Genomic DNA, 23,845 nt, shown 5'->3' on the forward strand with positions numbered 1-23,845 from the left:
TTAGGGATTATGGAGAATATTACTATGCTTTACAATAGTCTGTACTTTGTAGATTTTCTAAAAGAAGTAAAATTAGATGAAATAAACTTGTCCAGGAAGGAAAAGAAAAGGCGAGAGAGGGAAGTAGGGAAGAAAAGAAAAGAGAAAAATAAGATGTGGCCTGGTTAATTTGAAAGAAATCAAGACACTTTATGCATGGAATGTAGAAACTGAATAATTTCATATTTGTAAACATAGTTAATTTAAAATATATTATCACTTTATTTTTTGAGATTTTTTTTCGTGCTCCTTTTTCTCCTTCTTCAGTGTAGCAGTATCTAAAAATAGCACAAGAAAGACTCTGGAATACCCCAACAAAAAACACAGATTTGTTCTAGAAACTTAGTTCATCTTGCTTTTATTGAAATGATGAGAGCACTGAATAAGCAAGAATGGGTTCAAAATGATTGGCTCTGACAGAGAAATACAAAAATACTCTAACAGACGAACAATGGATGTAAGACTTTAAACTCCTCTGAAGGTAAACACATGATTTCTGGGTTAGCTGAAGATCCTTAAAGGAAAAACATGCTCCCTGTTTCCTTTACAGAAACATGTTTTTCCACATTATATCTGGACTTATACTAAAACAAAAGTTTCACATTCATCTAGCAAGTCTAAACACAAAAAGAAAAAATCTCCATATTTGCTGAAGGATTTAAAAATTTTGGAAAATGTTCTCTTCACATCATGATACTTTTCTTGCTCACCACGGTTGGTTCTGGGTGAGTCTTTACCCAATCAGCTAATAAAAGAATGACTACAAACACATACTCACTACTGCATTTATAGAAACCAACCTCTCCAAAAGTAATCTCTCACCTTCGCCCACGTCTCACACATGGTTCCCCAAGGCCCTGACAGTCTGTAACAGTGAAAGAGTGACGCTTACTTCTGGTCTCCAGAGATGATCCACCTGCTTGCTGCATAAGGTTCTTGGCAAACTCTAGCTGACTGTTTAACGTAGAAGCATGCAGAATCAATGTTGTGAGCCAGGAGGAACCCAGAACACTGTCTGCTGCAGTAATGTTTAAACTAGACAAGAGAAAAAGCTGTTGAGTGTAATTTGATTAAAGGGACTTTTGATTTCCATGCTTAATTTAGTACTTCTTTTAAAAATAGGCATTTTCTTGTAAATGTTTTCATAATAAAAAAGATAAAATGTATTTGATCAGTTTCCATCAGCCTACTTAATTCATACACTTTGGCAAGCTTTGGGCTATTCTGGGAAATTCTGATGATGAGTGTGTTTATCAGAGAACTATATTAGATACACGTATTTATTGGATTATTAGTAACAGTAACCTAAATGTCCAATGAATTATTTTACTTGCTTAGTTCACTTACAGAGAAACTCAAAATAAACCAATTCAAATGGATCCAGAGTAAAAAGGTTGAAAAAGAAGAGAATTTCAGTCAAGGTATACAGACAGAGAAATGCCCTGAGGCATAGGAATAGAGGCACAGAACACACAAACATTACTTTGTTTTCGAAACGCTTAAATTTACAGAGGAAAAAAAGTACTACTTTTATATTTTTATCAGCATATGTATAAAAGGACAATACTAATTATATTTCCTTTAAAGAGCTGTCTGTCCTGAACAACAACAACAAAAAAAGTGAAATAAAAGAACCACCTATCAATAAAAATCACTGGCATCTTAATCTCTGGTAGCAGGTCTGGACTCTAACTGCCTAGGTTCGTTAAGCTGTAACAAAGCAGATTGATTTTTTTGCTGTTCTTGTCCCCTTTAATTATACTTTACATACGTATTGTTAAACTATGTAATACAAATGCATGGTATAATATTTGGGAAACCACAGAAGGCTTACATGGTCAACAGGCTCCCTCCATCACTCTGCCCCATCACTCAGTGCCCTCCACAGAGGCATTCTCCCCAGTTCCTAACACAGCTTCCAGAGATGCTCCTGGCATGTAAGCATATGTGTGTGTGCATCCCAGAGAAAGGATAATGTGACACATATCGTTTTGTACCTTATGCAATCTAATTCATTTAGTTCATTCTTAATTCATATAAAAGCTGCCATTAAAAAAAAGCTATATAGTCTCATACTATTTCATTGTACAAATATACCTTAATTTATTTAACTAGTTCTCTACTTAGAGACATTTAACCAGTTTTCCACTGGATTCTAATTATCTCTGCAATGATTGCTGCAAAGAAGATTCTGATGTACTATAAGCAATCAGTGACTAGAAAGTAGGTAAGCTGTTCTTAAATGCTAACTTAATTTCAGTCCTTTTTGTCCAAACATTGTAGTAATATACTGTATTAGCCAAAGGGTTGCTGATGCAAAATACCAGAAGTCTGTTGGTTTTTAATAAAGGATATTTATCTGGGATAGGAGCTTAGAGATACCAGGCCATAAAGCATAAGTTACTTCCCTCATCAAGTCTATTTCCATGTGTTGGACCAAGATGGCTGCTGACGTCTGCAAGGGTTCAGGCTTCCTGGGTTCCTCTCTTTCCGGGGTTCATTTCTTTCTGGGTTAAGCTCCTCTAGTTTCTCCACAAGGTCAGCTGTAGACTATGAGGCTCTCTAGACTTTGCATCTCTCCACAAGGCCAGCTGCAGACTGTCAGGCGAACGGCTCTGTCTCTCTCCCCAGGGTTTCTGCCATGTCCAAGGAGCTGTCTCTATTCCCCTGTGTTCTTCTCCTGTGTGCTTATTTCCTGGGCTCCAGCTCAAAAACTCCAGCATCAAAAAGCTCCAACTCGGCGGCGGACTTGGCCCAGTGGTTAGGGTGTCTGTCTACCACATGGGAGGTCCACGGTTCAAACCCCGGGCCTCCTTGACCCATGTGGAGCTGGCCCATGCGCAGTGCTGATGTGAGCAAGGAGTGCCGTGCCACGCAGGGGTGTCCCCCATGTAGGGGAGCCCCACGTGCAAGGAGTGCGCCCCGTAAGGAGAGCCGCCCAGCACCACAGAAAGTGCAGCCTGCCTATGAATGGCGCTGCCCACACGGAGAGCTGACACAGCAAGATGACACAACCAAAAGAAACACAGATTCCCGTGCTGCTGACAACAACAGAAGCGGACAAAGAAGACGCAGCAAACAGACACAGAGAACAGACAACCAGTGTGTGGGGGAGGGGAGAGATAAATAAATCTTTAAAAAAAAAAAAAAAGCTCCAACTCTGTCCTTTGCCATGCCTTTTATTTGTGAGTGGGTGGGGACTCAGTGCTCTACTGATATGGCCCAATCAAAGCCCTAATCACAATTTAATCATGCTCAGGTACAGACCAATTTACAAACATAATCCAATATCTATTTTTGCAATTCATAACTTTATCAAACTACTACATATATCCAAAGTGTTCATGGAAAAAGAACAAACAATATCATTCTTTAATTAAAAATCAAGATTCTTTTAAAGTCAACAAAATAAAAGCACATTTTACCTAGAACAAACTCTATGCTATATAAACTGTTATAATAAAGGGGAAAATGCAAATAAGTTTTAAAAAATTAAATCTCAATTGTTAATATATAACTATTCTTTTTTTTTTACATTAGAGAAATTGTACTTTTACAGAAATTCAAACAGAAAATAGTTTCCATACCCACCCCCAACTCCATTATTAACAACTTGCCTTAGTGCAGTACATTTGTTACAAGTAATGAAAGAATATTATTATAATTGTACTATTAGCTATATAGCCCATGGTGTACACTAGGGTTTCCTGTTTGTGTTGTACAGTCCTATTTTCAAAATGTTTTTGTAGTAACATATACAATCTAAAGTTTCCCCTTTTAACCACATTCAAACATATTATTTAGAGCTGATAATTATGTTCACAATGTTGTATTGTCATCACCACCATCCATTACCAAAACTATTCCATCACCCCAAATAGAAACCATATAATTTAAGCATTAACTTTATGCATAATAGAATATAGGCCCCTGGTAACCTATATTCTAGTTTCTGGGTCTATGAATTTGCATATTCTAATATTTAATATCACTGTGATCTTATTATATTTGCACCTTCGTGTCTGGCTTATTTCACTCAATTTGATGTCTTCGGGGTCCACACATATTGTTGCATGTATCAGAACTTCACCCCTTTTTATGCCTAAATCATATTCCATTGTAAGTATGTAACACATTTTGTTTATCCATTCCAATTACCGATGATAATTATGGACTTTCCCTCTTCTCTTCAGCTATCTTTAAACGATGTCCAACATCAAATTTGATTGAAGAAACTCAAAACTAGTATGGATTTGGTTTTCAAATATAAAGTAGAAAGTCCTTAAAAAAACAGGACAGTTAATACTGCCAATTCATTGAAAAGCAAGTGAATATATTAGGGGAACTCATTCTTGGTTTTTAAAAATTTGTTACTTCTTTAAATATAATTTTATTTTCCTATAGAAGAACTTATTCTTTAAAAGGGGCACAATCTCCTTAAAGAAAGCAGCTCCTAATCCACAGCTGGGTTTACGCTGGTCGCCTTTACCACTTTTTCTGTCCTGATGGCCTAGCTCCATCTTCCTCAATCTTCCTAATGATGGGTGAGCCAGGTTCTGGTTCCAAGATAGAGTCATATGATGAAAAACAAAACTAAAAACGACAATTTTTTAAAAATCCAGCTTTGGAGGAACACTATCCCAGTGCTAAAACCTGGATTCCTATAGTACTTGCAGTCATCAGTGCTGGCCCTTAGCAGCACGATGCTCCAGGCTGAGAGCTGCTGCCTTAGCCCTTCCTCTTGCTTCGAGTGAATTCCTTTTGGTCCTGTCCCTGCCTGGGACTGGAGCCCAGCCTGGTGACACCCCATGTGGAAACTCAGCTTCACCAATCACGATTAGATTACATGCCAGGCAGTGGTGCCAGATCCAGGAGACAAAAATCTTTCTCTTATGGAACTCACAGCAGGCTAGTTTGCCTAGCACAGGTAAGTAAGGCTGTCCTCCAAATTCTTCATTATTCTGCCCTACACATACTGGAACAAGCTAATAATCTCTCTGCAGGTCCCCCCTGGTGGCCAACTGCTTGTCTGGAATGTGACCAAACTTACGAAACTCCTGGGAGCAGCTCCTTGCTACCCCGCTGAAGCACTGCTGTCAGCCTGTTCTATTCAGCAGGCCGAGTTCCGCGTGTCTGGCTCTCTCCATCTGATTTGCTCCGCTGGGAACCATGGGAAAAATTATGTGTTTGGGGAAGACTGCTTAGAGATGAGTTTGAAGTGTTGCTTTAACTATGATTATTTCTTAAAACTCTGCTGTCCCAAATAGTAGCGACCAACCATATTTGGTTATTATGTGCTTGAAATGTGGCTGGTCTGAATTGATATGCACTTTTAGTTGAAAATACACATCAGTTTTCCATATTCCACACGAAAAAGGGAAAAATATATCAATAATGCTTAAAGTATTGATTAAATGTTGCAGTGATTATAAATATATTTGTTAAAATATTAAAATTAGTTTTAGCTGTTTCTTTTTACTTTTAAAAATGTGGCCCCTAGAAAAATTTATTTTTTTTACTTTACTACGTGCAGTTTATTGTATGTCAATTATGTCACAATGAAATTGAAAAAAAGTTAAACCATTTCCTAAAAAGGAATGAATACAGCTGCTACCCAACTCTGAAAATAGTTCTGCAGGACCTTACTCTATGGATTTTTCTTTTTTTTTTTCATCTTTTAATTTTTTTTATTCGTTTTGTAAAAATATTACATTAAAAAAATATGAGGTCCCATTCAACCCCACCACCCCCACCCCACCACGCCCCCCTCAGCAACACTCTCTCCCATCATCATGACATATCCATTGCATTTGGTAAGTATATCTCTGGGCATTGCTGCACCTCATGGTCAATGGTCCGCATCATAGCCCATACTCTCCCTTCGTTCCATCCAGTGGGCCCTGGGAGGATCTACAATTTCCAATAATTGTCCCTGAAGCACCAACCAGGACAACTCCAAGTCTTGAAAACGCCTCCACATCTCATCTCTTCCTCCCATTCCCCGCACCCTTCAGCCACCATGGCCACTTTTCCACACCAATGCCACATTTTCTCTGTGGACATTGGATTGGTTGTGTCCATTGCACTTCTATGTCAAGAGGAGGCTTAGATTCCACATGAATACTGGATGCAATCCTCCTGCTTTCAGTTGTAGGCACTCTAAGCTCCATGGTGTGGTGGTTGACATTCTTCAACTCCATGTTAGCTGAGTGGGGCAAGTCCAATAAATCAGAGTGTAGGAGTTGAAGTTTGTTGAGGCTTAGGGCCTGGCTATCATATTGTCAGTCCAGAGATTCAAATCCCCTAGATATATCTTAGACTCCAGCATCAACTACAATTCCAGTAAAGTAGCATGAAAGCCTTGTGAAAAGAGATCCCATCTGTGTCCAGCTCCATCACGGAGAAACACCAGCTCCAAAGAAGGGCCAACTGACATGGGTCTCCCTAGCCCTCAAAGGAACCAATACCTGGGGTTGTACCTACTTTATCTGTCTCTGAGACTCTGCTCAGGTGTGCATAAGGGCAATCCTTCTGACATCCTCCAGACTCTTTTTTAGAGACTCATAGCCATATAAACTCATTTGTCCTTTCCATTTCCCCCTTAATTTAGGTCAAACAGCATTTTTAACTCCTGTTATTATATGTAGACAGGGATATTCTGCTGGTCTGTGTTGAACCTTTAATTCAAGGTCATTTTCTAGTTGCATCATCAGTTGGTACTTGGTAGTGATCCCTCGGTGCCAGGGAGGCTCATCCCCAGGTGTCATGTCCCACGCTGGGGAGAAGGCATTGCATTTACATGCTGAGTTTGGCTTTGAGACTGGCCACATTTGAGTAACATGAAGGCTGTCAGGAGGAAACTCCTAGGCACAGTGCTGCTCTAGGCCTTGTTCTTATTTCAGGCATATAGGCTCACAAGCATAGTCATCAGTATCAGGGGCTCACTTTTGGACCTTCATTCCTTCCTGGTCCTTACCGTTGCACCTGGGGGACTGCCGCTGCTCCCCTAGGGACCACGACAGAGCACCCCCGGCCAGGAACCCAGGACCCCCCCAGCTGTTGTTTTTAATTGCTTCCACTATGAGTATATCCAAACATTACCATGCACCCTGGACATATGCCCTGTATAACTCCCTGTCAACCATATATCACCTGTCAATAACATCCTATACCAGTATTCCTCCGCTGCCATTGTTGAACCACTCTATGATCCAAAACTTCGTGAAAAGTGAAGCCCAATATAATGTCAGGATCCCTTACTAGTAACAGAAAAATTTAAATTACATATGTTGTTTATACTATATTTCAATAGGACTGTGCTATCTTAGAATATTTAATAATAGTAACATTGAAGTAATTATTTTGATAGGTTTGCTAGTATATCTACATCTTATCAGAAACATACCTAAACAAGGAAAACTGTTCTTTGCAGAAAACTGCCAGCTAATAAATGTTGAAGGAATACTATTAGAAAATCATCATTTTGTAATTCCCTTTGGAATTACTGATACAGGCAAGGATTATCAATGGATAAAAAAAAATCACTGGTGAAATGTTTTCTGGCAAGAGGACACTCATCAACTGTGAAAGTATCATGTATAGATTATTTACAAACTACAAAAATGTGAAGCCACCACCTTAACAAAATAATCAAACTTAGCATTTTAATAGTGCTACAACCTGACATTATATGCTTAAAGATATGTGACAATATGAGGTAAACATTACCTATAAAGTATATTTTTTCCAATGTTTTATTATGAAAAATTTCAAAAATGTAGTAAAGTTTAAAGTATTTTACAGTGAAAATCAGTACTCTACCAGTTAATATTTTATTATATTCAATTTATGACATCTACCCATCAATTCAGTTTATTTTTTTATATAGTTCAAATTACATTACATCCATTGGTACATGTCCCCCTAAATAATCCATGAAAATTTCTTGCCAGTAATGTTTATTTAACCTGATCTAATCAAGCCTCCAATCCTAACTTCCAGTTTAAAGGAAATACAGGGGAAAGAGGAATAAATTATGTAACAAGAAACTTATTCTAACAAGAGATAGTCCTATAAATCCAGAATGTGGAACATTCTGTAAGACATCTGTTGATTAGGTGCTTCAGAAAAGTTTATGTCATGAAAAAAAAAGTTCGGGTAATGATCCTAGATTTAAGAGTCTATGGAGAATGACAAATTATAATTTGTCAATCTAAATCAGATTCTAGTTTTTAAGTAAAGCTACAAAAGATATTCTTGTAGAGATTAGTGAATATGAACTGGATATTAGATTATAGTATGGATCACTGTTAATTTTCTCATGTATGATAACAGGACTGTGTTTATGTAGTAGAGAGTATCCCTATTCTTAGGATATGAATGCTGAAGGATGGAGGGATAAAGTGCCAGCATGTCTGTAACTTATTTTCAATGGTAGAGCAAAACAAAAATGAAAACAAAAAACATCCAACTAAACATATATTTTTAATTAATTAATTTATTTTATAGAGAAAGTAAATATAACAAAATATTAACAATCATTATATCTAAGAAGAGGGTAAGCATGTTCATTGTACTAGTAGTTTTACTTTTCCATACATATGAAACATTTTAAAATAAAAAGTTGGGGGGTGGGGAGCAGGTGTAGCTCAGTAGTTGAGCACCTGTTTCCCATGTATAAGGTCCTGGGTTCAATCCTCGGTTACTTCCTTAAAAAAAAAAATTGGGGGGGTGGGGTAAAGTGAAAATTATTTCACTACAGAGAGGCTGATAAAGTCAGTTCTGTTTTGTCCTGCCTGGGCCTATCAGATTCAGAGTGTGATCTTTGAAAAATTTATCACAGACCAAAAAAAAGTCTCTATAAACAGTCTTCAGTTTCATCTCAGAGGTAATACCATTTTCAGTTAAAAGTATTCAATAATAGTCTGTAAACAGAGACTTTAGTGCTGTAGTATTACAGAAGAGAGTTCAATCACAAGTAGACCTGAGAGCAGGTTTACCACCACCAGACAGTGTAATGCTTCGTTTCAATCAGTCAGCCACATGCTTCAGATTTTACTTTGTAAATCAGTTGTTAAAAGTACTTTTGTAATAAGTTTTACCTATTCTTGGCAACTTTAGACTGAAAGGTTTTTGTGATCTTTTTCCTTGAGAATTCATTTGCTTTCTGCTATGAATGCTCTTGGAGTCATCATGGCAGCTTCACTCTTACATCCAAGGATCAATTCAAGGGAATCAGAAAAACATTAGTACGGGAAGCAGATTTGGCTCAACTGATAGAGCGTCAGCCTATCACATGGGAGGTCCAGGGTTCAAACCCAGGGCCCCCTGACCCGTGTGGAGCTGGCCCATGCACAGTGCTGATGCGCACAAGGAGTGCCGTGCCACGCAGGGGTGTCCCCCACATAGGGGAGCCCCACACGCAAGGAGTGTGCCCCAGAAGGAGAGCCGCCCCGCGTGAAAAAAGCACAGCCTGCCCAGGAGTGGCACCACACATACGGAGATCTGACGCAGCAAGATGACACAACAAAAAGAGACACAGATTCCTGGTGCCACTGACAAGAATGCAAATGGACACAGAAGAACACACAGCAAATGGACACAGAGAGCAGACAATGGGGGGAATAAATTAAAAAATTAAAAGGAAAAAGAAAGATGCAAGTTATATATATATATATATATATAAAAGAAAACCACTAGTAGAGATCACTGGATATGGCACAGCCTGAATTAAATAAAAAAGTTGAATTCATATTATTAAACAAGATTTACAAAAAAGAACAGATACGGAATATATGTGGACCTATAGTCAAGAAAAAGAAAGTCAGCCACTGACAATCAAGACCCTTCTTTCAAACTGTGGTTAAAAATATTAATATATAACCAAGAAGCAAAGAGGCACTTTGGAGGAAGGAGTAAAAATGGCTAGATAATATTAGATATTAAACTATAAATTATTACAATCAGTAATAACTGTGAGAACTACAATCATTACAATGCTGAGTACTGTGGTGATCTGGAGCTGTATGCACCCCACAAAAACATGTTCTTAAATTTAATCCATTCCTTTTAACTGTGAACCCATTGTAAGTGGGACCTTTGCTTGAGGATTACTTCAGTTGTAAGGTGTGGTCCAAATGAATGAGGATGGATCTTATTCCTATCACTGGAGTCCTTTATAAGCAGAATGAAATTCAGACAGAGAGAAAAAAGACACAGGAAGCCAGAAGCTGAAGGTCAGTGGAATCTGAACGCAAAGGGAGATGTCAGGAAAGGCCGCCATTTGCACTGCCACATGACCGTGGAGCCCACACCGAGGACACCGGCAGCCAGCTCCAGTACGCCATGTTCTTCAGACCAAGTATCGCCTTCAGGATGCTCTGATTTGGACTTTTCTTCTAACTTCAAAAGCATGAGTTAATACAGTCCCATTGTTTAAGACAACTCATTGCATGGTATTCGCTTGAGCAGTCCAGGAAGCTAAAACAAGTATTCTTCTCTTGCATAAAGCCACAACAGTAAAGTGTATGAAAGTACCTTATTGAAGACATGTCAGCATATGGATTCAATAAAAAAATTAATTACGTTCATGTTGTTTCAGATGCAATAAGGAAAGGAAATGATACTTACCAGGATTTGTCTTCTCAAGTTGATACCATCGGTAAAATGCCCTTTTCTTCTGTTCACTCAGGTCTGATCCCTGCTGCAACAGCCAGTGAGAGATCCGGCTCTGACTAATACCTGTGCAGAAAGAGAAACAGCTTTTGGGGGTATTCAAATTAAAGTGAATTGAATAACGGTTCTGCTGGTTCTAGGATACTGGGTGTTTTACTCTCTGTAAGGAAGCTGCACTTGAACAGACTCCTGAATATTGGGCTTCTTTGTATAGGCTGACTGTACTCAGAAATAATCTATTAGCGGTGAAAATATTTTATTAACCAAGACTTAACAGTGTTCTCTAAAATTAATATCCAAAGCAGGTCTATGAATATGAGAAAAATGAAAAGATTTCTGAGTAGTAATTATTTGTGAGAAGTTGATTATATTTGTTCTCCTTCAACACCTCTCCTGCCCACTACCTCTGTCGTTTTAGAACGTTAAGACTTTTACCAGAGACTGAGAAGCAAAAAATCAAGTCAGAAACTTTCAGCTCATTATTAATACTAATAAGATTATTTAAGGGTTGGAAATGGAGAGGTCACTGAAAGCAATGTCTTCAATACAGTTTTTTGGCTTATTGTTAATTCACTTAGGCATTACTAATCCTGTTACCATTAGTACAGATATCTAAAAATTGTCAGACTTTTAGAGTTTTGTTTCCATATGCTTACTTAAGAAATCTCAAGAGCTAAAGGTGTTCCAATACATATGCTTTCCAGAAAACTGAACAGGACAGCGAGAGCTTTCTGCTATAACTAAGAAATTCTTGACAGCAACTAACTAGAAATGTGAAGAACCTTCACACCTGAAAGTAAGAAAACAGGTCTCAAACTTACTAGTACGAGAAACACATGCTCGTTGTGGTCATTACATCTATTCCAAAAATGAATAATTCAACATTTAACAGGCAATGGAAAAAATAACAGGAAAGACAAAACTGTCTTATAAGCCCACAAGGCACTTTCAAAAAGACCATTTATCCACCACAGAGGATTAACAATATCTAAATATTTGACAAGGAGTTACTTATGGTAGCTGGGTATTACTGAATATCACCTGGGCCAACACCTGTTTTAACGCTATAATGCACAATAGGAGAAGAAGCAAGATGTCTGGAAATGACATTTAACTCATTAAAAGGAAACTCCTACAATTTCCTACACCTTTAAAAACCTATGTTAAAGCAAATTTGAGGAAACGAGGGAAGGGAGTATTAAAGGAAAGGTGAAACTGTGAAGCAAGGTTCTCTGATTGGTAACATCTTTCACTTTCAAAGGGTGAATTCAAACAGTTTTCCAATACCTAAGCAATTACATTCTCAAGTAATTCACAGTTTTCCAATGGATTAAAGATCTATGTGATGCAGGTGCTGGCAGCTAGCATTGTATGTAGGTTCTAAGAGCATGTAAATTATTGGGGGGGGGGGTAATTAAATCAGCTGTGTTTAGTACTGCTCTCACCATTTGTGTGTTATGTTATACTTTAATAGAAAAAACTTCAAAAAGGCCTATAAAACATTAGGTAGTCAAAAAAAAAATAAAATAAAATACCTGGAGATTTATCAATATGGAAAGCTGTCCATGATGTAAATGAAAAATATATTTCTTAAGAATACATAATTTTGCATTATATGCAGTTCTGTGTAGTATGTAACCAAAGCTTATATATAACCAAAGCTATACAATGAATATAGAATGGCAGACTCTTCCTACATTGTATACTTTCATATTGTTTTCTTAATCTTTCTCATAATACGTATTTATTTTTAGGTCCTCCCAAACACTACATACTTCATCAACTGCTTTATAAAAAATCATATCATTGTAATAAGTTAAACAAACAAGTGAAAAAAGAAGTTATTTCTGCCTTCCCATTCCAATTCTACCTTCTGAGGTAAGCAATGTCAACTGTTTCTATATGTTGTTCCACAATTTTCTGTGTTTAATTATTAATTTAATAAAACAAAGGGAGAAAAATGTGTTAAAATATCCTCCTGTAGTCTTTTTTTTTTGTATGAGGAGGAAATAAACCATTAAGAGCTACTTCCTTATAAATTTAATCTCAGTTTCCACACAATAAATGTTGAAAACAAAGTAATAAAGCGGGTACTCTTTCCAGAAGGGGACTGCAAAAGAAAAAAAAAAGGTATAATGGCACATTTCGCACTGCTTTTCCTAAGCTGTCGGCTGACAGGAACACGAGGTTCCTGTAACTGCTCGTGCGCCCAGCTCGCAGGAGGCTCCTCCGGGGCTGGCCCCGCGCCTTCCCCTCGCGGGCGGCCCGGCGTCCTCTGGAGAAGACGTCCCTAACCCTCCTCCACCTGCTTCCCGCGGGCGAAGAACACGCCATTCTCCACAAACCTTCGCGCCTCAAAGCCTCCTCTTTTCTACTTTTCACGGGCAGAAGGGCCATTTATGCATAACTCCACACATTAGAGACCAAAACTAACCCGATTACTTTCCAGTCAGAAAGCAACCACATCTTACTCCAAGAAGGGAAGTGCCGCTCTCCTGCTGAGCTCAGGCGCTCTACTCCTCGCAGCTCCCTCCACTAGGGGGCTCTCCACCATAACGCCTGCTCACTAAAGCCCCCAGGCACACGCCCACGCACGCCGAGTGGGAGGCTCCGGACCTCACCGCCTCTTCACCGCAGAGGCGCTGGGTGCTCTCCTCGCCACCTCTCAGCCTGCGTCTGGGGCTGCGCCGCAGCACCTCCTGTCTCAGTGTCCCCGTGGCCCCCCTCTCTCAGTGTCTTCCCTCGCTCTCATCTCTCCAAGGAAGATCATACACTCTTTCCTTGGTCATCTCAGCTACCAACAATCAGGACTCAAAATACCACCTAGACGCTAACGACTTCCAGAACACCAGTCTGTTCCTCCAAAACACTGGCAAGATAGTTTCATGAGAATTTCTTATAGATACCAAACACAACATGGTAAATTCAATTCATTATCCATGTCCTCAAAGCTGCTCTAATTCCTATGTCCTCATCTCAAGCTTATCTTCCACTCTACTCTTTCCCTCAATTACACATGCTTACAAATCCAATCAATTTAGCTTCCTAAAAATCACTTCATGTTTTCTCCAACCCTCACTTTGCAGGTCATATTCTCAGCCTCTCTTGCCTGGCCCTTTGCAGTAGCTTTGATGAAAAGAGCAAGACATCTAAGATACACAAAGTACAAAACATCTCATTAGTAGATCTTTTTCACAGCTGAGTCAAACAGCCTTCCTTCTATTTCTACTTGGCAGCTGCTCTCATTTCCACAATGCAACCAGAGTTATGCTTAAAAAAAATTTTAAGTCAAAACACATGCATGTATTCTCTATAAAAATGCAATTCACAAATACGCAGAGAAAAAAAGTCCTTCTATCCCTACCTCTTCTCTTATTTCACATCATAGAGGCTATTTGGTGTGAATCCTTCCAGACTTGTTTCCATGTATTTAAGAAATAAACGTGTACATATACATACACCTAGTTTTTCAAAACACATCTTTGGGGTTATTCTATACATAATAAATAATTTACTTTTTATCACATAATGGCTTGCTTGGAATTTTGTCATGTAGTACATAATAAATAGCTTTTTCATTTTAATGACTACATTTTAATGGCTATATCATAAATATATACCAAAACTCATTAGAAATTTTATCTATTATTAGACATTTCAGTTGATGCTAATGGTTCACTATTATAAATAATGGTGCAATGAACACACTACGCAGATCTTTGCATACATGAATAAATACTTCTTCAGGAAAGAGTCACAGGAATGGTAATCTTGATTCACAGCACAAGAGCAGCATTTAAATTTGTGATACACACTAATCAAATTGTCCTCCAATGAAGGTTTTATCCTATTTTATATTCAATGGTGATGAGAATGTTTCCCTACATTATTACGGAATATTATGAAAAAATTTTTGAAAGTCTTTTTTTTTTTGCAAACATAATTCATGCTCATTATTTTTAAAATTCTAAGCAATTCAGAGGAAAGAGGAAAAATTAAGAAGTAAAAAAAATAGACATCCAAATTTTTACCACTAGAAATAACTATCTCATCCCCAAATCACTCCAGGATACCTCTAACAAAGGATAGAGGTAACTACTAAAACGGTATTATACTATAGACAGAATTTTAAAAATGAAAAAATTTAAATTTAGTTTGTACTATAACAAAAATTTTTTTAAAAACACAAAACAAAAACCAAACACCTAGGATGAAAAGGAAAGATCTACTGAAGTTTAGATAAATACTTCTATAAAAAGAGCCCCCTAAAGCAAAGGAAAACAACAGGAAGTTAAGAACCAAATATTGACAGATTTGAAGGGAGAAATAAATGGTTCTACACCAATGGAGACTTCAATATCACTTTCAATGATGGGAAGGCTATATAGATGAAAACCAACACAGACATAGAAGACTTGACACTGTAAGGCAACCACTCTGACAGACATGGAGCACTCACCCGACAGCAGCAGGACACACGTTCTTCTCTAGAGCACACAGATCATTTCCCAGGAAGAAGCATGTGTCAGGCCACAAACCAAGTCGCAATACATTTAAAAATATTAAAATCATACAGTTCTCTGATCACAATGGAATGAAGCAAGAAAGCAGTAAGTGGGAAAACAGGAAAGTTCATACAACAGCAGAAATTCAACATGTACTCTTAAACAACAAATGGGTCAAAGAAGAAATCATAAGAGAAATAATGAAGTACTTTTGAGGTGAATAAAAATGAAAATACTACATACCAAAGCTTATGGAATACAGAAAAAGCAGTACTGAGAGGGAAATTTATAGTTCCTAAATGCTTACATTTAAAAAGCATATATAAAATCAGCGACCTACTCTCACATCTGGAGGAACTAGAAAAAGAGAAGCAAACTAAATCTATAGTGAGCAAAAGAAAATAAAGATTAGAGTGGTGGTAAATTAAAGAATAAAAAACAAAAAAGAGAATCAATGAAACAAAGAGTTGGTTCTTTGAAAAGATCAATAAAATCAATAAACCTTTAACTAGATTAACAAAAAAATGAGAGGATGCAAATAACTAAATTCAGAAATGAATGGGGGACATGACTATTGAATAGACAGAAATTTAAAAAAAATTATAAGAGGATATTATGAACAACTGTATGTGAACAAATTAGATAGCCTACATGAAATGGACAAATTCCTAGAAACACACAAGCGACCTACACTGACTCAAGAATAGAAGGTATCAATAGAACAATAAGTAAAGATTGAATTAGTAATCAAAAACATCCCAATAAAGTTAAGCCCAGGACTAGATGGCTTCATTGGTGAATTTTACCTATCATTCCAAGAAGAATTAATATGAACTCTGTTTAAACACCTCTAAAAATCTGAAGAGAAGGGAACGCTTGAAAACACATTCCATGAAGTCAGCAGCTCCCTAATACCAAAGCAAGGTAAAGATATGACAAGAAAAGAAAATTATACACCAATTTCCCTTATGAATATAGATGCAAAAATCAACATCACATGGAAAGAAGTATTTAAGAGAGATTTATCCCAGGTATGTAAGGGTGGTTCAACATAAGATTGCAATCAACATAATGTAATACAGTAATAGAATGAAGGAAAAATACCTCATGATCACCTTAATTGACAGAGAAAGTCATATGACAAAATCCAACACCCGTTCTAGTACGAGCTCCTGGGTTCAATCCCTGGTACCTCCAATTTTTTTTTTTTTTTTTTAAGATTTCTTTCTTTCTCTCCACCCCCCTCCCCTCCCCTGACAGCTTCAATCCTTATCAGTGGCACCGGGAATCTGTGTTTCTTTTTGTTGCAGCATCTTGTTGTGTCAGCTCTCTGTGTGTGCGGTGCCATTCTTGGGCAGGCTGCACTTTCTTTCATGCTGGGCGGCTCTCCTTACAGGGAGCACTCCTTGCGCGTGGGGCTCCCCTACGTGCGGGACACCCCTGCGTGGCAGGGCACTCCTTGTGCGCATCAGCACTGCGCATGGGCCAGCTCCACGCGGGTCAAGGAGGCCCAGGGTTTGAACTGCGGACCCCCCATGTGGTAGGCGGACGCCCTATCCATTAGGCCAAATCCGCTTTCCCCCCGGTACCTCCTTAAAAAAAAAAAAAAAGGAAGTAAAAAGCATCCAATTTGGAAAGAAAAAAGTAAAACATATAGGGGAAGATGACATGGTCCTATATACAAAAAACCCTGTAAGTTATTAGAGAAAATAAATTAATTCAGCAAAGTGGCAGGGCACAAGATCAACATATAAAAATCAATAGTATTTCTATATACCAGTAATGAATAATAAAATGAAGTCAAGGAAATAAACCACTTACAACAGCAAATAACTAAGAATAAACTTAACCAAGGATGTTAAGAGCATTAAAGGGGGTGGGGGTAGCATGGATGTGAATGAACATTTCTCTGAAGAAGATATTCAAATGGCCAATAAGTATATGAAAAGATGTTCAAAATCTTGGCCATGAAAAATGCAAATTAAAACTACAATGAGATTCCACTTCTCACCTATCTAGGATGGTTATTATATTTTAAAAACTGAAAATAACAAGTGTTGGCTAGGATCTGAAGAACTAGAAACTACCATACGTTGTTGGTGGGAATGTAAAATGGTACAGCCACAACACAAGTGTCTATCAACAGATGAATAAATAAAATATGGTATATCTATGGAACAGAGTATTAGTTGGCCATAAAAAGTAAAGTGCTAGAACATGCTACAACATGGATGAAATTTGAAGACAATGAATGAGTGCTCCTATTTCTCCATATCATCTCCAACACTTGTTATTTTCTGCTTTTTAATAGTAGCCATTATAGTGGGTATGCTGAAACTTAGTTAAAACATAACATCTGTACAACAATTTACAATAGCACTAGAAGGGAATTTTATCATTTTCTTGCATAGAACAGGTCTGCATTTAGTTACGTATTGTCACTTGTTTTTATTTTTATTTTATTTTTTGTTGTGTTTTGTTTTCCTGTATAAAAATGAATCCCAACATCAATGTGGGGAAGAGAAGATGGGACATAGAACTTGGAGGAGTGAAATAGGGGTTAGGAGAAGGATATACCTCGAAAGGAGGAGTGAGAGAGAAAGGTCATCAGGGTAGCAAAATAGTCTCTGTCAAAAGTTGGGAGAGATGGCTCAGTGGGGGTCTCTCCACTCAAGTGTCCAAAGAAGGGAAAGGACAGCTCCTCTGCCCTCTCCTGGCCCTTCTGCAGACACTCCACTGCCCGCTCGGCCGCCTTCTCCTTGCATGGCAGAGTGCTGCATGCCTTGGCGGTGGAGACCAGTTGAAGTCACCTTCCACTCAGGACCCTCTGGCTGCACTGGCGCCTTCAGGGGAGAAGGCCTGGGGGCAGCCCAGTAGATCAGAGGTCTTGTCCACCCGGTCAACTCCACAGAAGAAGGCTCCCAAGCCCCGGGCTGTGCAGAGGGGTGTGCATACAGCAGCCTCAGGGCCCGCCGGCCAGGGCCCCAGGCGCAGGGCCCGAGCTGGAGGTGCTGGCCAGGCGAGGTCAGCCAGCTGAACAGCCCCCACCTGTCCCAGAGCGGCCTCCGTTCCAGGCCTGGGTGAGCCAGGCCGCAGGCACGAAGGAAACCCAGCCCTCCTGGAAACTGGCACGCCAGCACCTTGGAGTCTCCCCCGGCGAGCTTGGAGGCAGGGCCTTGATGGGTGGTCCTTGGGCCGGGGTCCACAACCACCGGGTCTCCCAGGCACCAGTAGACAGCCTCCCGCCGCTGCGGTAAGGCCACGGCCTCCCCCAGCGCAGCCTCCCCAGGTCCCCACTCACAAGCGCAGGCGCTCAGACCCTGAGGCCCCACTGGACCCAGCCGCAGCCCCAGTGGAGGTGCCGGGGCCCTCCTGGCCGTGCATGAGCTCAGCCGGGCAACCGGACCACGGAGCTCAGGCCCGCAGCCAGACCATGGAACTCAGGCAGGGCAGCTGGACCACGGAGCTCAGGCTGCGCAGCCAGACCACGGAGCCCAGGCCGGGGAGCCGGACCACGGAGCTCAGACCGGGCGGCCGGACCACGGAGCTCAGGCCGGGCGGCCGGACCACGGAGAGGCCTCCAGAGTGGCCCCCACCCTCACCTTGTGACCAGCTGCCAAAGGGGTACAGAAGCTCAAGTCACCTGTTTTTATAAACAAGGCTGGTAACAGAAGAAAAAGAGCTGTTAAGAATTCTAGCATGTTGAAAACTCTGTGAATATTACAGTTCAGTGAATTCAACTGATTTCAAAACAGGCGGTTCATTTTGTCAATGGTAGATGGTATCTAGAAATTATAGCCTAAATCCAAATCCTCTTAAGATATTTCTACCCATAATTTTCTCAGCTCTGCATTTTAGATTATAGGAAATGAGATGCAAAGTTCCTCAGATATTACTACTTTATTTAGGCAGCACATGTCCAACACAACATATTAAGAAGTTGTAAAGTTTATCAAGAAACTCAGATGCTTCTGATAGTTTCTAAGTACCTAGTCCACAAATAGATTTGAATGCTTGAGATTATAAATAAAGTAAATGAGAAATTATTTCAGCAATCAAGTATTTTAGCACCTATTACAGGCACCATGTGAAGTGCTGGAAAAATCCAAATGAAAATAAAAGACCTTATCCTGGAATGTTACAATTGTTTTAGGGCAAGTGGAACATTTTTGAAAATCAGAAAAAAAATGATCAAGCATTACAATGGCAAATGCCATCAGTGATAAAGAAGACTCCAAGATGGGAATAACAGTATAGACTGCAGTCAAAGAAGTCTTCACAGAGTAAGTAGGACTATACTTGGGAACGTAAGGCAGTACTATAATAAGGGAGTAAAACACACAGCACACACAAGATGAAAGTGGCAGACTGACACCTAGGGGATGCCATGGGGCAAGCCTTCCCTGGTGGCTTCTGACCTGTACTGCCAAGACACTCTCACTACTCTCGACCCCAGACAAGTCAGGGCTATGTGTGGGCTCTCCCTCATCCCTGCCCACCTAGCCACCAGATTCAGTTAAGATCTTTGCAATGCTTTTCCTATTTGTCTGTTTCTTTCCATCCTCATTGAAGCATCATATTTGTCAGCCATTATCAAAACAAACCTTATTCAGTATGACAGACTTTCAATTGGCCTTTTTAAATCCACACTTTATCCACTACCATTAGACCCTTTGGGGATTAATTTTACTAAAACAAGTTAATAGATCAGTTTATTTACTATACTTTTTTTTTCTTCAGGAGGTAACAAGGATCAAACCCAGGACCTTTTACATAGGAAACAGGTGCTCAATCAATGAGCTACATCTGCTCCCCAATGAGAGTTGGTTTTTTCATTTGTTTTGTTTTTAGGAGGTACCAGAGATCAAACCCAGGACCTTGTACATGGGAAGCAGGCACTCAACCACCTGAGCTCTCCACTTGAAAATACTTTTAATTACTCTTCCCTGCATACAGTCTTTGAAGGGCAAATAGTTACCATGATATTTAAAGTATTGAAAATCTAGTACTAAGCTTATAATATTTACATTGTTTTTAATGTTTTACAAAATTCTGCTTCAGTTCATTTTACATTGCATACTATTACCATACTGTCATCTCTCTGTCTTTGAAATCACCATTCCTCTTGCCCAACTATTTTTTTAGGTTCATCTTGTCTACCAGTTTTCCCTAACTATTCTACACATATTAAACTGTCTTTTCCTGCAATTAGAACTCTATTTGCAGCACTTGTGCTAACTATACACTGTGTTTTCTGTGATTATAACTTGTATCCCTCTCTCACACCCCTACCCAGTGTAATTTTAAAATATATAAGGTCAGCTGGGGAGAAAATACACCAAATGTAAGATATGGACTATAGTTATAGTAGTATGATTTTGATGGTATTCTTTCATAATTTGTACCCAATGTCTTACAGCAGTGCAAGGTGTTGGTGGAGGACTGATGCATGAGACCCCTGTATATTATCCACATTTGCTTTGTAAGTTCACAGCTTTTACCATACACTTACTGTTTATGTATGTTCATGTATAAATAATATAATAATAATAGGATAGGGGGAGAAAATACACCAAATGTAAGATACTTTGGTCAGTAGTAACATTTTGAGGATGTTCTTTCATCATTTGTTAAAAATGTTTCACAAAAATGCAGGGTATTAAGCCCTGTATGATGTTATGCATGTTTGTTTAGTAAGTTCACAAGTACTACTACACACTTATTGTTTATGTATGTTTATGCATGAGTGATATGGTTCAATAAATTTTTTAAAAACATTAAACAATATATACAGTACATTATAATTATAGGTTATTTTAGGTAAGCAATATTCACTGATGTGATTGCATTTGGTGGACTCATAGGTTTGCCTGATTGAAATCCTCAATTGTCAGATGAAAGGATTTATCGTCGGTGAGGTAGACAACACAGAATAACTAAATTCCTGGTAAGAGTGGGGATGTAGATCTAGGCAGGTAGGTCTAGAATATATAGGGCAAAGACATTGGTGGGGAGAGTCAGTAAATATACAAATAAGATACTGCAGGAATACGTGAAAAGAAGAAATTGGTGGCAGTGCAGATGGAAAAAGAGGCAAAAATTCTAGATGTCTTATTTATTAAAACAAGTATTAATAAATTTTTAATGTGTGTATGATAAAGACAAAAACTCATTTAAAATGTTACTTTTTAAAAATAGTGATAATATTCTTTGTGTGCTGATATAATTTCCCAATTTAAAAAATTAGGCACAGAATAGGTATACAGCATTTTATCTATCTGGCAAAAGAAGAGTAGAGAACTCTGCATATATTTCCTTTTAAATGCACAAAACATCTGTGAAGAAGCTGGTAACATCGGTCTCTTCTCTGAAGAGGGTTATGATGAAGGGACAGAGATAGGAGATTTTGCATACTCTCATGTATTTAAGAAGCTTGAGCCATAAGAACATATTTTTCACTATAAAAAATAAATTTACAGTTGATGTGGCTCAAGCAATTGAGTGCCTGCTTCCCACATGAAGGTCCTGGGTTTGGTTCCTCCTAAAGAAGACAAACAAACAACGAGTAGGTATCAAGCAAAAACAACAAGCAGACAATGAGCAAAAAAAAAAAAACCACCCACAAATGAGCAGGGAGCAGATGTGGCTCAAGCAGCTGAAGCCTGCCTCCCACATAGGAAGTACTGGGGTCGGTTCCTGGTGCCTCCTAAAGCAAAAACAAACAGACAACGAGCAAAGAACACTGAGCAGACAATGAGCAAAAAGACGAGGGAGCCTTTGGGGGGAAGGAGGAAGAGATAATTTATTTTTTTAAAGTAGACTACTAAATGGTCCAAGGCTAGAAAAATTATGGTTTAGTCCCAGGAAGTTTAGCCTCAGAAAAGTTAATTTGAAGAGAAAAGAATGGGAAATGACTGATGGCCAAAACTTAAGCAGCATAGTGCTTTGGTTAATAATAATAGTAGAAAAACTTTTATGGCACTAACTATGTGCCAGAAACTTTATATCAACTAACTCATTTAATCTACTCAAGAGCTCTATTATGTAGGTATTATTATCCCCATCTTCCAGAAGAGGAAACTGAGGCTTAAGTGTTAAGTAACTTGTCCAAAGTTATGGAACTAATTAGTGATAGAATCAGATTTTGGGCCCAGGCAGTCCATCCTCAAAGTCATGCTCTTGACCTCTGCATATACTGTTTCTAAATACCAAATTGTGATGTGATGAACACTGATTTTGCAGCCAGACAAAACAGCAATTAGCTGCAGAACTATGAGCAAATGACTGACTCTCCTTTAGCCTCAGTTTTCTTACCTGAAACTGAGGAAGTTAACACCTGTCTCTCAAATATATGAAGCAATTAGCACAGTATCTAACACTTAGTAAGTGTTAAATAAATTATAGCTAAAAATAAAAACTCTCCCAAGAGAGACGTTTTGCCAACAGGGTACACACTTTAAAAAGCAGAGCCTCTAGTCATCTATAACCCACTTAGATGGCTAACGCGTTTAGGAAAATGGCTAATTTTTAAAAATAGTTCAAAACATTGAATGAATGGATGGATGAATGAATAGTATATTTCTAAAATTCCTTTCCTAAGTTTTTTATAAAGAACAATGACAATAAGCCAGGTATGTAATATTGGATATGCATTTTAAAATGAATACATTCAAAACCAAGGTGTCCACAGATCTTCTTGGGAGTAGACAAATATAGAGATAATAAGTCACTCAATCTTTTCTAAAACTACTACAGAAAGCAAAACCTCACAGCTTAGACAAGTAAAAACTGCTTTTTATTTAGGACATCAAGAAGGCACAGGGGACGGTCTATTGCTGAACTCAAGCCAATGATACCTGGTTTGTAGTTTGTAATCTTGGTATCTCAGGCAACCGGCAGGAGAAAATATTCCTGCCAAGGGTAAAATCATGTAGCGCAGGTGCTGGCAAACTCTGATATATTAAGGACCCCAAAATCTCTACCCCATTCTATTCTATTCTGCTTATAATTGGTATAGGATACTAACCCAGTAGGATTAGATCTAAGTAGTATGTCATAACCAGTATAAGGTATTTGTGATACTAAAAAAGTCACAGACTCAAAATAAAGATATTTAAGGAAAAAAATAATATTAATTCTATACCAACTCTTCCAGAAAACTGAAGAGAAGGAAGTATTACTCAACTCATTTTATGAGGCCCCAGCATTAAGACAACAAGGACATTACAAGAATAGAAAGAAAAAACAAAACGGACCCATATCACTCAGGAACATAGATACAAAGTTTCTTAACCAAGTATAAGCAAACCCAATCAAACAATATAAAAAGGACAATACATCATGACTGAATGGCTGGGATTTTTCCCAGGAATAAAAGTTGGTTTAGCATTTGAAAATCAATCACTCTAATTTACCATTAATAAGACTAAAAAAAAAGGAAAAACATATGATCATCTTAATAAGTGCAGAAAAGTATTTGACAAAACACAGTATCTATTCATGATTTTAAAAACTCTCAGAAGCTAGAAATGCAAGGGAAGGTCCCTTGAAGGGCATTATGGAAAGCAGCATCTATGAAAAAACTATAGCTAAGATCATACCAGGTGGGGAAAGACTGTATCCTTGCC

General features: G+C 38.6%; 1 protein-coding gene across 13 annotated transcripts in view; it reads right to left on the reverse strand.

The window, feature by feature from the left end:
• HMBOX1 (homeobox containing 1) overlaps window positions 1-23,845 on the reverse strand; it is a 287,753-nt gene that overhangs the window by 71,898 nt on the left and 192,010 nt on the right. For all 13 annotated transcript variants that reach the window (XM_058288066.2, XM_058288059.2, XM_058288069.2 and 10 more), the window contains exon 5: window positions 10,669-10,779. In XM_058288066.2, the coding sequence (XP_058144049.1) occupies window positions 10,669-10,779 (111 nt within the window). The remainder of the gene's footprint in view (window positions 1-10,668; window positions 10,780-23,845) is intronic.

The sequence above is a fragment of the Dasypus novemcinctus genome, chromosome 25 (genome assembly GCF_030445035.2).
Source record: "Dasypus novemcinctus isolate mDasNov1 chromosome 25, mDasNov1.1.hap2, whole genome shotgun sequence".
NCBI classification, from domain to species: domain Eukaryota; kingdom Metazoa; phylum Chordata; class Mammalia; order Cingulata; family Dasypodidae; genus Dasypus; species Dasypus novemcinctus.